This window comes from Canis lupus, chromosome 24 (assembly GCF_011100685.1).
Source record: "Canis lupus familiaris isolate Mischka breed German Shepherd chromosome 24, alternate assembly UU_Cfam_GSD_1.0, whole genome shotgun sequence".
NCBI lineage: Eukaryota > Metazoa > Chordata > Mammalia > Carnivora > Canidae > Canis > Canis lupus.
In genome coordinates, this window is record NC_049245.1 from 33994626 (window position 1) to 34012205 (window position 17580).

Below are 17580 nucleotides of genomic sequence, written 5' to 3' on the forward strand. Positions count from 1 at the left end.
TTAGCAGCCCGTTCCTCTCCCATCCTCCCTGATCTATGCAGCTGGCCTTTTGGCCTGGTCCAGAAATGCAGAACTTGGAAGGTCATCATCACCCCAACACCTGTCTAGTTCAAGTTCCTTAGGTTCCATTGGGGACAACTGAGGCTCAACAAAACTCAATCCATCAGAGGAAGAGCCTAGAATAGAATTCAGGGGTTTGGTGCCACTGAATAGAGAGTGCTAACACTGGTTGAAGAACCGCTTAGAAGCCAGAACCCAGGAAATGTAGGCACAGGGGTGTCGGGATTGCTGCAGAATGAGAGGGTCCCGAGTCCCCTGAGATTCTCGTGGGTCCTACGATCCCACGAAAGGTTGATGTACTACTACTCTAAGTGCCTCTCTCCAGGGACCGGCCTGGAATGGGATGGAATATACTCTGGTGGGGATGCATAGATGCATGGATGGATGGATGGATGGATGCGGAGGCTGGGACGCGGTGCCCCCTTGAGGGAATTTCCTTTGAAAGAGAGCGAAATTTTAAGCTGGGAAACTAACTCTTTTCCTTGAAATGTCACCCGAGCCCCAGCGGTGGCCTTCCCGTTTGCAGGGATGAGGGGAACTTCCTCAGGCCTCTCCATCCGCGGTGGGGACACTTTCGGTTCTGCCGGAATTCCCGGAGGCTGCGGGGAAGAACCGTGGGGGTGGTCCCTGGGGCATCTTCCCAGCACGTGGGGATCTCTAGTCTATCCCTTAGCCTTCCGGGAAGACTGCTAGCTCTCTGTCCTCTTCAGCGTGGCCTCTGAGCCCCAGGGGCGAGGAGGAAGTGCTCTTCCTGGGCCCACGCGCCCTCCCCTGCGCCTAAAGCGCGTCCCTAAACTCCCGGCACAGTTAGACTCCCGGGAATATTCAGGGGAACTCCCGGCGCTAAGGGTCTCCAGGAGCTCCGCCCTGCCCAACGAAGCCGGCCACGATTGGTCCCCGAAGACCCCGCCCATCTCCTGGGCGGGGCGGGCGGGGGCAGGGGCTGGGGAGTTACTAGAGACATCCCCGCGCCCCTACTCCGCTGCCTGCTATTCACCTCGCCATGGTTCTCCTGCCTCTGCGCTGTCTCTTCTGGGGCTCCTTGTTGACCACCGTGAGTTGAGCTTCTGCTCTGACCCGAAGGGGAATTTGGGGACTTGAGAGTGGGGAAATGGGAAGAGAAGCAATATTTCGGGGACGGGAACTTCCCAGTTGATTTTGGGGGGACAGAAGCGTGGGTAGAAGTTGGGTAAGGTACCTCGGGTCCCGACTGGACCAGGTAGGCTGCTTCTGTCTCCTTCCAGGTTGGGGTCCCAGGTAGCCTACAGAGGGCGCGAACTGGGGGCACTGCAAGAAATGTGCATCTCCGGCGTGGATGGGGTTGGGATTTGGGGAGCCTCAAGCCTTTATTTGGTCAAAAGACTGAAGTCTGGGTTTGCCTCAGAGGCTGGCCGCCTGGAAGACTGGTGAGGGGTTTCAGAGGCGAGAAGGGAGGCCAGACAAGGGAAGAGGCGGGTCTGGCCGGTTTCCTGTTCCTTTTCGTTGTGGACAGATGCTAGCCTCTTGTGAGTGGTTATCATGGTCTGGCCATCTGGGGCTGCCTTCTTCCAGAGCATCTTGTGGGAACAAGCGTGGGTGCTTCTTTAAGAAGGCAAGGAACTTTGAACTCTCCCACCCCTACCCCACAATCCTGGGTGATCCAACCTAGGAGGAATACCCAAGGCTGTGTGGCTGTCTCATTGAATTTAAGATGACATAGAGGACCCCTGGGGGTGGTGGTGGTGAAGAGTTAGTGGGACCCAAGAAAGGGTTAGGAGACCAGCAGGGGTTTCTCTGGGTACCAGAAAGTCTCAGTTATGCCCAACCAAGCATGTCTCCGGGATTTTCAGAAGCCCACACTTGACTCACTTTTTGTTTAAGAGTATTTTTGTAGTTCCTCATTCTGGAGGCTGGGAATTCCCCATGTACCTGCCCCTCTCATCCCAGCCCCTCTGGCCCCCCCACTGGTTTCAAGGGGTGTAGTTTCTGGCACTGAAGGCTGAGTAGGAAAGACCCTTGGAGGGGTTGGGGAGGGGAGTCAGCAACAAGGGAAGAGAGTCAGTGGGGAAGCTGCTTTGCTCCCAGAGCTTTCATTTTCACTCTAAGCCATGGTTCTTACTTAGGGAAAAAGGAGGCAGGAAGAAGGTGGAGCTGGAGAGAGGAGGAGGAGGAGTCTTGTAGGAGGGATTGATTGGAGGAAGAGCCAGGGGAGGTAAGGTGAAGGGTGATCTGGGCTTCTCATGAGCATACTGCCAACTTTGGCTCCAGGTAGACTGGGTGGTGACAACAATGGCAAGGGCTACTTTTGAGAGCTTCCCGTGTGTCAGGCTCTCAGCAAAACGCTTTACATGCATGCATTCTTGGTCTGATTTTTTCAACTCCTCCATTATACAGATAAGCAAACTGAGGCTCAGAGAGAGGAAATAACTTGCCAAAGTTCTCATAGTTAGGTGGAACCTGGATATAAGTCTACCTCTGCCTGATTCCAGAGCCTGCCTCTGGGAGTCTTGGTCCTGAGATGCTTTGTGTCAGAAGGACTGGAGCTATGGAGCAGGAACTGAGGGTTGACAAACCTTCAGAGAAGGAGCTGTATTTCTTATGGGTTTGAAAATGGCACAGAGGACTTCCGTTGCACTGGGAGTCTGGTGGGAGAGTCCATAGGGTTGCAGGAAGAAGCAACAGACCTTTATATTTCCCTCTCCATTTGGAGTAAGGTGATTCTAAGTAGTTTTCTCACCCAGGCTGAATGAAAGCCACCAATTAGGCAGAATCCAGAGTGTTAGTCATCCCAGCAGATATTTGCTACATATTTATGGTAATTGAAATTACTATTTAATGAGCCTCTACTATGGGCTAGCTATTGTGCTAGGCTGCATACATGTATTCATTCCGATTTTCACAACCTTATCCATGGAGCGGTCAATACTCCCATTTGAGAGATATGGAAACTGAGGCTATGAGAAACAAAATAACTAGTAAGCGTTACAAAGGCAAGATTGGAGCCTTAAGCGCTTTGACTTTCAAGCCTATGTTCTTTTTCACTGGCTGTTCCCAAAGTGTAGCATGATTTTAGGGAACACGTGGATATAGAACTAAACAACAAAAATTCACTTTATACTTTTATTAAAATCCTTCTCATTTTTTTCAAGGAGGAAGTCTCTGGAGCTAGAATATAGTTAAAACCTCTCCAGCACTTGCTAATCCTCCTTTTTAAACAAAAACCAAGAGCGAGCTTGGAGAAGAGGCCTGTCAGCAAGCAGAGCAACCAGCTGGGTTTTAATAACATTGCTGTGCTTCTGAAGTTGAATTTATTTTTAGGGTTACCTTTTATTTATGAGAAGTGATACTGGCTCTTCTCTCATGGCAATGATATAAGGTTTACATTTAAAATCGATGTCCTTAAATTAATGAGAAGTAATTAATAGCATGGCTGGTAACTGGACGGAATAAAAATAGTACAGTCAAGACCTAAGTTGATGGAGATGGGGGAGTATTGAGACCGGAGTTCTCATCGGATTCTATTCCTGTGTGGCTGTGGGCAAGTACCTCAGCCGCCCTGGACCTTCAGCTTACCATTTGTAAAGCAAAAGCAATGGGTTTTATCTTGCCAGCTTCACAGTCCTGACATTTCGTCAGGGAGGCGTTGGATGATCAGATGACGAGGGTTTGGAGAGGGGAAAGGGGTGGGGAGCAGAAGAATAGAAGGAAGCGGCCAAATACTAAATATAGCCCCAGCCAGAACTAGGACTAGCTGAAGCCAGACAGCCTCAGGACTCCAGGGGAGGTACAGGAGCCTTCATGTGCTTCTGGGTCTTTGGGAGGAGGAAAGACTCAGGAGTCAAGCCAAAAGGCAGATCTGTTTAGTTCAGAGAATATTGTGATGTTCCAGCGCAATCGCTTTGTAAAATGCCAGACCGATCCTCTGGGTGCTTTTATAATCACATCAGTTGGCAGTTTAGTTAAAAACAAACACACGAAGTAATATGCAGGCTCCATTTTTTCTGCTTTGGACTTCACTTCAGTTCTAACCTCTGTCCTGGCTGATTTCCTGCCATAGAGGCTGCAGCAGAGATTTCAAGATTCCCTCAAATCACCCAATTCTGTTTTTAGGTCTACCCAGAACCACGCACTGCATGCAGAGAAAAGCAATACCTAGTAGACAGTCAGTGCTGTAATATGTGCCCACCAGGTGAGCTGCTAAACCCTTGGCCCCAGAGTGCGACCCTTCTTGGTCTGCTGGCAGAGGCAGACTCCAAGTGTCTGCTGTCAACTCGAGTCTTAAATGACTCCTGCGAGTCTTCCCATCCCTTCCCTGCTGTCAGAATGTTCTGGGTTCCCTCTCTGCCTACCCAGGACCAGGGTTCCAATCTCTCCCATGAACTCCAACAGACTATGGAGTCTGGAAGGGTCCAAGAAAGTCATCTTTGAACCCCTTCGCCCTAAAACCCCAGTCTGTTCAGTTTTTGGTAAGTGTCTGACTCATTGAGCTGGCGGGAGCCATCTCATTTCCCAATGTTTTGCAGGAGAGAAACTGGTGAATGACTGCCTACATACCATTGACACGGAATGCACTCGTTGCCAAACAGGCGAATTCCTAGACACTTGGAACGCAGAGAGACACTGTCACCAGCACAAATACTGCGACCCCAGTGCGTGGGCTGCTGGGGAAGGGGTGAGCGGGAGCTAGGCTGATAGTCTAGCTCATTCCTGACAATGCAGCCTTAGCTTTTTTTTTCTAGTCAAGGTCGATTCTGATTGGCTGCAGTCTGGGTTGTACTGGTTGTTAAACAGTTTGATTCCCACCCATACTTGGAAGAGGGTCTAAGGAAATTAAAGCGGGATGTGTGAGGAGCAGATCCCCCGAGGATGACTGGTAAGGGGTCCTCATCCTTCCTGCCATCTCTACTCAGACCTAGGGCTCCATGTCGAGAAGGAGGGCACGTCAGAAACAGACACCACTTGCACATGCGATGAAGGTCTGCATTGTACCAACGCTGCCTGTGAGAGCTGCACCATGCACAGCCTGTGCCCCCCTGGCCTGGGAGTCAAACAGATCGGTATGTGGCCTGTCTGGGAATCAGCTCCTCAGGCAGGAGAGAGGAGCTGAGGCTCCAGGTGAGGGGGTGGGCCGTGGGCACTCAGCCTTGGAGGCGGAGGGACCACCTGCACTGGTATCTCCGCTTGGTGAGCAGGAAATGGAACCTTTCTCATCCTGCCTCCAGCCCTGGGTATCTGCCTTGGGAGGGCAGTGGGAGGAGGCTTCCTAGAGACTGCAGTGGTCAGGGAAGCTCTGTGCTGGGGGACAGCCAGTGACATAGGCAGTTCTTCCTGCCCTGCCTATCCACCAGTTCCCCTGAGAGCCGGACAGGTGGTCCACTGTGATGACGAATGCCACCTTCTCCCTTCCAGCTACAGGGATTTCTGATACCATCTGCGATCCCTGCCCCATCGGCTTCTTCTCCAATGTGTCTTCTGCTTTGGAAAAGTGTCACCCTTGGACAAGGTACAAAGATTCATTCCTTGTGTTTCCTGCCATAAGAGGGATGTGAGACTACTTCCATTCTATCTGGTCACCTGTCCTTTAGGCCCTGCTCCCCATGTCCACACGCTTGTGCACTCATAGAACTTCTAAAGTATCCCCGTGGCTGACCAAAAGACCATTTTTCAGCTTTTTTTTTTTTTTTTTTTTTTGCCTGGTGTGTCTCCGGTGGTAACAGATGCTGCTGATCTCTCAATCTTCATGAAACTCCCTTCTTGGGGGCACCGCGGCACCTATCTTGCTTTCCTTCTACCCCTCCTCTGCTTCTCCAACCTGGTTTCCTTGTCCTTTGTTCTAGGCTCTACTCTCCAATCACTTTGCCCACCTCCTCTGAGCATCTCATCTGTATCCATGGTTCCCAAATAACATCTTGATCTGTGTCCTAGGTCCCAGACAATCACATGCCACCACTGAGGGTCCACCTCCATGCAGGTGATCCACAGGCACCAAATGGGCTCACTTGCCCACCCCTCTCACCCTGTGGGAAGACAGTCCCATGGGTCTGGGCACTTGTCCCATGGTCCCTCCCGAAGCAGTCACCAGATCTTGTCCATCTGGTCTTCCAGATGTTTTGAGATTCCATCTCATTATCTTCACGGTCATCACTGTGGTCTGGATGGTGCTTTCACCTCCTTACCGGCCTCCCTGGCTCTGCTCTCTCTCTGCACCCTCTTGCCAAAGTGAATTTTCTACAGTGTATTTTGGATCACGGCACTCCCTATTTAAAATGCTTCATGGCTCTCTGTGCCTTGAGGACGAAACCCAGACTCCTTCGCACGGGCCCCAACCTTCCAGCTCCACTTCCTGACTGCTTTCCGCATGCTACTTTGTAATCCCCTCAACACCGTCTGTTCTCTTGCATCAAACTCTCCTGTCTGGAATACCCTTAAACACATGCCTAATTAACTGTTTACACTTAATTCTTAAAAAATGGGTAAGACAGGCTCATGGGATACAAGGCACAAAAGGGCCTATGGTGATAAGTCTCCTTTCACTCTGTTCCTCAGCCACTCGGTCCTCCCTGGAGGCAGCTACTGTTCCTTGTGTGTCCTTCCAGAGATTCTATGTACAAATAAACACACATACACATGCAGACACACGTATTTTCCACACAAATACTAGTATTCCATATATACTTTATTATTTGTTTCCTTCTGCCTTGCTCCAGTAGACTGCAAATTCCTTCAGTGTAGAGAGTTGGCTTTTTTTTTTCCTTCCAATGATGCATTCCTTATGCCCAGAACAATGCCCAATGCACAGTAGGTGCTCAATAAATCTTTACTGATAAATGTTGAATGATAACCCGGGGGCATCTTGGTTAGTAGAATCAGAGCTCTGGGTTCCAGCCTCAGAACAGCTTAGAAAGGACGTGACTCTACAATAAGTGTGTGACCCTCTGGGCCTTGGTGCCCTTGTTTGGAAAATGCGAATGACTTTCATCTCACAAGGCATGAAGAAAAGACACATAGGAATGTCTGTTAGATGCCTAAGCACTGGTATGTATGTGCTTTCTTTGAAGCTTTGAAGCTTTTTTCCCACTTTAGAAGTAAATTTCTTGGTGATGTTCTCTTCTATCTACTTCTCCTGGGACCATGTCTTGATCATCCCATATCGAGATGCCTGCAAGGGCTCCTGGCTGTCCACTTTTCCATAATTTCTCCTGTGAGCTCTCTGGCCCCCTGAGTGCTGTCACTGGGTAGTCATCTGGTTGGATGCTGATGCAACTTACCAGCTGAATCCGGTTGAAACCTTCATGGCTGATTACCAGTGCTCTAGTTCTAAAGCCCAATTTTGCGTCGTTCCCTAACCTCATCTGGCATGTTCCCCACCCCCCCATCACCGAATCCTTCAAATCACGTTGTCTTGCTTTAGCCAGAATGTGCTGCTGGTCTAAATTTACATCCTTCAGGGCCACTCAGATCTTGCTTCCACTAGGGCAGGCTTTCTCTTAACCCACAGGTTCTCAATGGAGCGATTCTTCTTTCCAGAGCACATCTGGCAATATATGGAGATATTTTGGTTGTCACAACTGGGGAGGGACTGCTACTGGCATCTTGAGGGTAGAGGCCAGTCATGTTGCTAAGCATCCTACGAGAGCACAGGATAGCCCTGCAATAGAGAGAGATGTGGCCCCAAATGCAGTAGGGCTGAGACTGAGAAGCCCTGCCTTAGGACTGAACTCATTACACCTCTATTCCAGCTATTGTGGGCTTTGTCTCCCCTTCTCTGAATGAGTCCTAGTTCACTTTAGCCTATGTGACAAAGCATGGCACTCATTAGGGACTCTCCAACTGATTATTCCTCCTTTAAGATGTTTTTTCTCTGCACTCATGAATTCCATGCGAACAGAGTCTGTGTCATTCCCATAATAATCAGCATAGGAGGTTGCATACCATCCATGCTCAGTGAACCTGAACTTGTCGGTTTTGATGGTCTCCCTCGGGTTGGAAATCTTGTGGTTGGGGAAATTTAATTTCTCTTTCTTTCTGTTCCTTGTGTGTGTGTGTGTGCGCGCGCACATCTGTCTGTGCACAGCTGTGAAACCAAAGGCCTGGTGAAGGTTCAGGCGGGAACTAACAAGACTGATGTTATCTGTGGTGAGTCTTGGGGAATGGGCCCTGGCAGCAGGCCCGGGAGGCAGGGAACTGAAAGGGAACACTGGTGGTGAAAGAGGGAGAGCAGGTGACATGAGAGGAGGAGGCAGCTTTTTGGGGTTGAGGTATCCCAGCTTTGCCTGGGCCAGTCACCTCCTTACTCTGAGCCTCAGTTTCTTCATCTGTGAAATGAGATGATAACAGCAGCTCCCTTAGCAGCTTGGGATAAGTGCCTGGCATGGGTTCTTGTACTTTGGACGTGTTCTGTCAATGATCTGCTGCCACCCTGCATCTCAAGTACCAATGTGGTGTGACATTGTTCCTCTCGGGGCCTCGGTTTTGATTTTAGAATGAGGAGGTTGACCTACAGCACAGTCACAGACTCAAGGACGGGCAGGTCATGTTAATGAGTTGAAAAGTCACGGCTAAGACAAAGACACTCTGTTCTTTTCCCCTTGGCAGGGCTGGGGCTGGAGTGAGGTGAGTGAGACACTTGCCTTGGACACAGTATTTAAGGAGGTGCCAGGAAAATGCAGTCATCAAGATAAATAACATTTAATACACGTTTTTAAAAAAATCAAAACTAATGTAAAAAAAAGTCCATAATGAACAAAATACCAAATTTACAAAACAAACAAACAAACCCTGTGATCCAGCCCCACCTCACTTGCCTCAGCTTAATCCCAGCCCTGGTTCCAATAAAACTTTACTTAAAAAACAGGCAGTCAAGGATGCCTGGGTGGTTCAATCGGTTAAACATCCGACTCCTGATTTCGGCTTAGGCTATGATCTCAATTTCGGCTCAGGTCATGATCTCAGGGTCATGAGATTGAGCCTGTGTGGGGCTCCCCACTCAGTGGGGAGTCTGCTTGAGATTCTCTCCCTCTCCCTCTGCCCCTCCCCCACTCGTGCTATCTCTCTCTCTCTCTCCCTCTCAAATAAATATATAACTCTTAGAAAAGGCAGCCAACATGTGGGCCATAGTTTGTTGATATGATTTTTCAAAACATGACATTAAAATATTATCAATATTACTATATTGATTACTGAGTTTTTTTGTTGTCCCCTTAGATTTTGTCCCAAGATGAATGCTTCACTTGCCTTCCCCTAGTCCCTGGTCTTTCCTTCATATCTCCATTTAGGATAGAGTCTTAGGCCTAAGAAACACTTTACTTCCCCCCCATTCCTCTGTAACAAATGCTGATGGACCTCAGCATTGGGCACAGAGTAGGGAGGGATGGGGCATGCGGTGAGCTGGTGGAGACAGCTGCCACTCCTCAGTTCTGGCGAGGGGTGCCCGGTGGGGCTACCGGCCCACTGTCTCTGGATCTTTCAAAACTTCTTAGAGAAACCAGATATCTTGATATTAAATATGCAATCCCCTAACTTTAAAAACTTGACAAATATTTCAAGAATTCTTTTTTAATGTGCTGGTTACACTAAACACATCTGGCCTCATTTTTGCCAGGGCCACCTCTTTGAATCCCCTGATTTTAGATAAGTTCAGGCATGGAAGGATTTTAGAGTATAGCCAGGTGCAGCAGCTTTGGGCATGGGGGCAGGGGCTGCTGCTGATGGGGAGCCATCATTGAAATCTTGATTTCTCCAGGTCCCCAGCCTCGGTTAAGAGCCCTAGTGGTGATCCCCATCATTATGGGGATCCTGCTTGTTGTCCTGTTGGTGTCTGCCTGCATCCGTGAGTCCCCAGGTGGGGAGACAATGAGGGAAGGAGGGAGGGAGGAGATGGTACCGTAGAACTGGGCACCTGTTTCCTGATTTGGCTTCACCAACTGCCCATCCCATCTTGTTTTTCCTCTCTCTCTCTCTCTGTCTCTCTAGGAAAGGTGGTCAAGAAGCCAGAGAATAAGGTAGGTTAGCTCTGGGAAACAGCTCAGGGTTTTGGCAAACTGGAAAGAAAGCCTGACTCATTGTTGCCTCTATAGCAGTACAACTGATTCAGAATCTGCCCCTGTGGCCAGTGGGGAGGCAGCAGAATTAGCTACTTTCACTCCCAGTGCTGGGCTGCAGGGCTTTTCCCCTTCACCCCCTTGCACCACCAACCTACATTCATCTCCAGAGTTAGTCTCCCCATGGGGCAGCCCTGGCACCGTTGGCAAAATCTGATGTTTCCTGGCATTTAATACATGGGGAACCATGTCTCTGGGGGCGTTGGTGCCAGGTCACTGGGTGGGGGCTGGAGGGGCAGCTCCTTGGATCCACTGACTTCCACTCTGGAAGCTTCTCAATGCTCTCTGTGTGGCCAGCAGGGGGCAGGAGGCACCCATTGAATCAGCACCCACCCTCCCTTTGGGAAAGGGGAAGGGGGCTTATGTTTGGGGGAGGGGTCTCCTAAGGGAAAGGCTACTCAGAGGTGTTGGGGGGGCGGGGGAGGGTTGGCTACCTCACACCTTGGCTGCCCTAAGGTTATGTATCAGGACCCTGTGGAGGACTTGGAGGAATTTCCTATGCCCCCGCACTCCATTGCTCCGGTGCAAGAGACCTTACATGGGTGCCAGCCGGTCACCCAGGAGGACGGCAAAGAGAGCCGCATCTCCGTGCAGGAGAGAGTGTGAGGCAGCGTGTGCCCAGGAGTGTGACAGCGTGGGAGAGTGGGCGCGTGGCCGGAGAGCCTGGAGCTGCTGGAGGGGCATGAAGGGGCGGTGCTCCCCTGCCTGCACCCCTGTGCTGCAGAAACAGAGAACCTTCCACCCCACCCCTGGAGCCCATTCCACCTCCCAACTTGCTTTTAAAGATGGAGATGAAACTTTTGGGGGGCCAGATAGTAATATCCACCAACCCAGCATTTCAGGGCCCTGAGGTGTATATCACGGTGGTTTCTACGAGCCCAGGAAGACCCACGAAGAGCCATTGTGGCATTGTTTGTGACAGTGGACAACTGGAGGCCACTTAGCTGTTCAGCAGCAGGGGACTGGCTAAATAAAATTTGTAATATATTTATACAACAGGATCTCAGAAACACTGTTGTGAAAAAAAAAAAAAAGCAGGTTGCAGAATGATGGGTATGGAAAAATTTTTTTAAAGCACCTGCCCCCAAACAATATGATGTGTGTAAACATAACACACTAAGGTATATGTAGATATGACAAGTGTTCTGGAAGGATACACAAGAAATGCACAGCTTCAAGAGTTGTAATATCTGGGTTGGGGGAGAAGCACTGGGGAAGGGTTAAAAGAAGGTTTGACTTTTTTTCCCCAAAAGGAAAGTGAGTCCATTTAATGCTTATATAATTAAAAAGTCATCAAACATGTATAAAGGAAAATGAGGGTGGAAATGCTGAGTGACATGAGCTGTTTCACTTGCTGTCAGGCTCACAGAATTAGGGCACTTGCTGAGGATAATAAGAACGTCCCCAGGCTGCTGCCCTTCTGGGGCGGTTTCCATGTGTGCTCACATTTGGCATTGTGTTTGGAAAACGCTCTCCTCATTTTATTCATGTTCATAAAAAAACAGCCTTGAGGGCAGGCAGGGTCCACATCCCTCTTTAACAGAGGTGAAAATGGGAGCCCAGAGAGGTAAAGGGATTTGCCTGTGGTCACACAGCAATTCTCAGTGGTGCCACTCAAAGCTCACCACTCTCGGTCCTATGCTGCTTCTTCCAGATTTTCCTGCTCTCTGGAACCTACATCTGTAGCTCCTTCCTGGGGAGGTCCTGGGCCTCCCACTTCCTTCTGACCTCCCAACTGCTACAGGAGCTGCCTGCTTCTTGGTCAGATGGTGCCCCCTTCCCCCCAGCAGTATCTTAGGATAAAAATAAACCATCCTGTTCTCTTTTCCTGCTGTGCCAACTGAGGGGGAGCCTAGCCAGGAGGAGCAGCAGATGGAGTGGGAGCAGAGGGGAAGGGAGAGGAGGGGAGGGGAGGGGAGGGGAGGGGAGGAGAGGGAGGTTATAGGACAAGGAGAGGGAAGAGCCACACAAAGCTCCTGGACAAAAATTCATGGTGAGGATGAGACCAGGCTGGTTCAACCCAGGGAATCTCAACCTTTCCCCCAGCAAGAAGCTGCCTTGGATTCCCCCGTTATGTCCTGCTGGCTGGAGGGTGAGGGTGGAGAGGGCTTGTCCTGGATGGAGACTGGGGACAGCTGAGAGCCAAGAGAAGGGCACCTGGCTTGGCAGACATCCCAGAAGAGCTTTAAGAACCATTTGGATGAACCAGGTGGAGACATTTGGTTTAGAAAGCAGAACAAAGTGGTGGTTGCGGGGTGGAGAAAGAGGAGCTTTGGGACTGCACCCTTATCCTCTACCTAGAGTCCAAATCCTAGTGTCACTTACTTCAGTGCAGGACAGTATGGTGGAAAGAGGCAAAAGACCCTCCTCAGTCACCTATTGTCTGTGTGATGTGTGACCTTGGGTGTGTCATTTTCATCTCTGAGGAGCTTAGTTTCCTCATCTGGCAAATGGAGACCGTACCCCATACCCCTAATAGGGGGTATTTTTTTTCTTTTTTTTAAAATAGGGGGTATTGAGTCTTCTTTGTGTTCTCCTAGGTCAGAGGTTCTCAATCTTGAGCAGAGGTCAGAACCACCTATCAGACTTATTAAAAGATTGGCTCATGGCCAGTGTTTGATTGAGTAGGTCTGGGATGGAGCTCGGTAATTTGCATTTCTAACAAGTTCCCTAGGTGATGCTCAAGCTGGTGGTCCAGGGACCACACTTTGAGAACTACCGCCCTCCCACAGTTTCTTATTAGGAGCACTTGGGATGGATTGCCTGGGGGGCTTTCCCTGGTCTCTAAAGCATGCTTAGTACAGGTATGCGGAGGGTCAGCTATACCCCGGAGAGTTAATGCCCCCAGAATACTCTCAACCAAATAGAAATGAAAGGTGGAGGATAGATGCCCCATCCTCCTTGCCCTTGGAAGGGACAAATCTGAAGGGCAGTGTAGGTTTTCCTAGGTTTCCTAGCAGGATCAAGCCCCAGGTGCCCCTCTGCCACTGGTTTCCTTCCCTCCCCTGTCTCCACTCCACCATCATGACCCCCACTGGTGCTTGAGTTCAATCTCCGAATAAACTACCTGGATTCTTTCCTTATCACACAGAGTCTGGGAGGGGCTCCCCCTAAGAGTCAGCAGAGCTCATGCATGAGAAGGTACATTTTTTTGTATCTCAGCGTCCCTGACAAAAGGAAGGGGTTCTTGGCAGCTGTAACAAGTTCTGGGTTCTATGGAGCTCAGCCAGAACTTTTCTATGTGACCTTGGGAAAGTTACTCTTTAGTTCTGGAAATTTTCCCTCCTAATGTGTAAAGAAAGACTTGTGCCCTAAGAATTCTAAGGGTCCAGCCAATTCTAAAAATAAGTGAAGAAGATCACCCTACTGTAGGAGCCACTCTGGCCTGTGGTTGGAAGGAGTAGCTGGTGGGTGTGAGGTCCGATTCAGCCAGAAGGTGGCACCAGCGTAACATGCGAAGACCCTGGCGGCGGTTGGTGCAGCCTTTCAAGCTACATCCCATCCCTCACTTTGGAGAAGAGGCCTTTCCTCTCTCTTGGGTCCCCTAGGCCTGAGCCTCCTGCGACTTATACTCTGCATCTTCTTCAGTTTCTGGCCATTTGGAAGCCACCCTCTCTATTTCCTCCTTCCTTAGATGGGCATCAACTTCATTCCCACTGTGGCCTCATCCCCAGCTAGGGCTGTGCATGGTGTCACTGAAAGTGTGTGTGGCTCAAGTGCTCGCTGTATACGAGGCACAGTGCTAAGAACTTCCTATGCATTGTCTTAGTCCATAGGTTTACTGTACATAATGCACAATCTCATAAGACCCATTTTACAGGGATGCCTGGTGGCTTGTGGTTGAGTATCTACCTTCAGCTCAGGACGTGATCCCAGGGTGTGGGATCAAGTCCCGCATTGGGCTCCTTGCCAGGAGTCTGCTTCTCCCTCTGCCTATGTCTCTGCCTCTCTCTGTGTGTCTCTCATGAATAAATAAAATCTTTTTTAAAAAGACCCATTTTACAGTGAGCTCAGACTGAATGACTTGCTAAGGTCTGAAGTCTAGAGCTAGGATTTGGGCCTAAGTAGGCTGACCCAAAGCCTGTGAATTTTGCTCGGTCATCAAATAGGGGAACAAGTGCATGTTGCAGGGCCATTAAGAGACAGTGTGACTGTCCAGGGCATAGGGAAAGCCCAGAGCAACTAACCTCCAGGGTAGGCATTGCAAAGTCACCTGCCTTGGAGCCAAAGAGTGAGGCAGGCTGGGGCAAGAAGAGTCAGGAAGGCAGAGACTATGGCAAAGTGACTATGCCTCCGGCTCTGCCTATCTTTGGGGAGCAGCCAATCGATCCCTTTCAATGTTGCCCTGAAGGAATAGGAGTTGTATATTGCTGCCACCAGATTTCCATGTGAAATCTCCCAATGTTGAAATGATACCAATTCTAAGAATTTTAAAAGTCGGGGAGAGAAAACCAAAGGACAACTGACAGAATGGGAGAAGATACTTGCAAATGTCTTATCAGATAGGGGGCTAGGATCCAAAATCTATAAAGAACTTATCAAACTCAACACCCAAAGAACAAATAATTCAGTCAAGAAATGGGCAGGAGACATAAACAGACATTTCTCCAAAGAAGACATACAAATGGCCAAGACACATGAAAAAGTGCTCAACATCACTTGGCATCAGGGAAATGCAAATCAAAACTACAATGAAATACCACCTCACACTGGTTAGAATGGCTAAAATTAAACCACTCAGGAAACAACAGATGTTGGCAAGGATGTGGAGAAAGGGGAACCCTTTTACACAGTTGGTGGGAACGTAAGCTGGTACAGCCACTCTGGAAAACAGTAGGAAGGTTCCTCAAAAAGTTGAAAATAGAGCTACCCTGAGACCCAGCAACTACACTACAAGGGATTTACCCCAAATATACAAATGTAGTGATCTGAAGGGGCACCTGCACCCCAGTGTTTATAGCAGCAATGCCTTCAATAGCCAAACTATGGAAAGAGCCCAGATATCCATCGACAGATGAATGGATAAAGAAGATGTGGTATATATATACAATGGGATACTACTCAGCCATCAAAAAATGAAATCTTGCCATATGCAGTGATGTGGATGGAACTAGGGGGTATTATGCTAAGTGAAGTAAGTCAATCAGAGAAAGACAGTTATCGTGTGATCCCACTCATGTGTGTAATTAAAAAAAGAAAACAGGGACACAGTGGTTGAGTGTCTGCCTTTGGCTCAGGTCATGATGCCTGGGGTCCTAGGATCGAGTCCCTCATTGGGGTCCCTGCAGGAAGCCTGCTTCTCTCTCTGCCTATGTCTCTGCCTCTCTGTGTCTCTCACGAATACATAAATAAAATCTTTTTTAAAAAAGAAAGAAAACAGAGAATCATAGAGGAAGAGAGGAAAAAATAAAACAAGACCAAATGAGAGAGTGAGACAAACCATAAAACTCTTAATCATATGAAACAAACAGGGTTGCTGGAGGGGAGGGGAGTGGGGGGGATGGGGTAACTGGGTGATGGACATTAAGGAGGGCACGTGATGTAATGAGCTCTGGGTGTTATATAAGCCTAATGAATCACTGACCTCTACCTCTGAAATCAATAATGCATTATATGTTAATTAATTGAATTTAAATTTTAAAAAAATTAAAAAGAGGGGCACCTGGGTGACTCAGTGGTTGTGTCTGCCTTTGGCTCTGGCCATGATACTGGGGTCCTGGGATCGATTTCCACATTGGGCTCCCTGCAGGGAACCTGCTTCTCCCTCTACCTAGTCTCTGCCTCTCTCTGTGTGTCTCTCATGAATAAAAAAATTTTTAATTAAAAAATTATAAAAAGTCAGTGAGGACCCAAGAAAACATGTCAAAGAGGGTTGGAATTAAAAGAGGCTAGGAACGCGATTGTGTACGATCCTTTTGTTTTATATATATATGGAAACTGAGGCCCTGGGAAGTTCCAGAACCGAGTTAGGCCAATGTCAAAGACAGACTATCTTCTTCCTCCACATCCCAGCCAGGCAGCTGGAGGGAGCTCCTGGGGGCCCAGGCTCTACCTATGTTTAAGATATTGCAAAGCTCTAAGACTGAGGGAATTGCCTTGGGACTGCAGCAAAGCTCGGTTTGGTGTCCTTTTCATCCTGTGATACTCCCTTCCTGCCCCCACTGTCAGCCCCCCTTCCCCCCCAGGCAGGCTTGCACAAACCTTCCCCATCAGCTTGCAGGCCTACGGTGGATTCCTTGGGCAGCAGAAGTTATTAAAGACTCTGCCCCGAAGGATTTCTCTCCCCCAGAGTGATTCTGGCACAGAAAATTAAAAACCCACCTGCAGGGGTGGGGAGATACAGTTTTAATTTATTTAAAAAAAAAAAAAAAACAGGAAAAAGAAACACCCCATGCTGTGATCCTGGAGTCTGGGGGCTGGGGGCAGCTCAGGGGAAGGCGCCTCTGGGACCAGCCAGGACTGTTCAGGGAGGGGCGGCTCTGGGAGGGGCCCGGCGAGGTCAGTGAGCAGCTCCTGCCCAGACAGATGGGGCCAGCGGGCCCTGTCGCTTCTCCATTCCCACCCCCTCCCTGTCCCTGGGGCTCCCTGCCTCTATTCCTGCAGACCGGCGTCCCCTGGGCCTCGGTGCCCAGTGACTTCCCTGCAGCAGCCTCCCTCCAGGACTCCGCCCACCCCACCCCCCACCCGCAGTCTCAGCCCATCCCTCCCTCCCTCCCCCTGCGGTCTGCTCGCTCCCTGCCCACCCACCTCCTTCTTTCTCCAGGCAATTCCATTTCCCCCTGTTCTTTTTGGAACAAGCGTTATTTTGGCTAATTATGAGAATCATACCTGTACATTGCATCGCCCCCATCTAAGCAATAAACAGGAAAATAAGACCACCTGTAAGCCTCCCCACCAATCCCGCCAACAGCAAGTTACAGGTCCTTCTAGGCTTGTTTTCTGTGCCAAAAATATATATATTTTTTAACTTAGGCTATTATTACATATACAGTGTTGTAAGCAGTCTTTGCCTAGCAGTATATGGTGGGCGTCTGTCCTTGTGGATAAATATAGATGGAAAACACACTTTTTAAGTGCTGCATAGGATTCCATGGAGGGCTGAGCCTGCCTCATGGAAGGACTCCACCCTGATGGACTTCCAGTGGCTCCTCTCTTTTCCTTTTCCTCCGGAGCCCCTTCCTTCTTGCCCCACCCCTCCTCTGCTTCCCCTCCTTCTCTCTGCCCCCTCCTCTCCCGCCTTCACCCCAGGGTTCCACCCTCCTTTCTCATCTCCTGCCTCCTGTTCCCTCCAAGCCCTCACCGGTGGAGGGGTGGCTGGGTTCCTGGTGTTTAACACCCGCTCCCCCGTGTCAGACATGCGCCGGCTCATTAGTGCGCCTGTCCCCCCAAGTGAGGCAGGCAGGAGCCACAGTGGCAGCGAGAGGCCTAATTGAATGTAACT

General features: G+C 49.6%; 1 protein-coding gene across 1 annotated transcript; it reads left to right on the forward strand.

Annotated features, from left to right (window-relative positions):
* The first annotated feature begins 868 nt into the window (after positions 1–868).
* On the forward strand, positions 869–11132 carry CD40 (CD40 molecule). Its single transcript, NM_001002982.1, is given in 9 exon segments — positions 869–1114; positions 4150–4228; positions 4563–4688; positions 4950–5096; positions 5449–5542; positions 8114–8175; positions 9782–9868; positions 10012–10040; positions 10596–11132. Coding segments are annotated over 9 exon segments (825 nt in total). The 5' UTR covers positions 869–1063; the 3' UTR covers positions 10746–11132.
* Positions 11133–17580: the final 6448 nt, after the last annotated feature.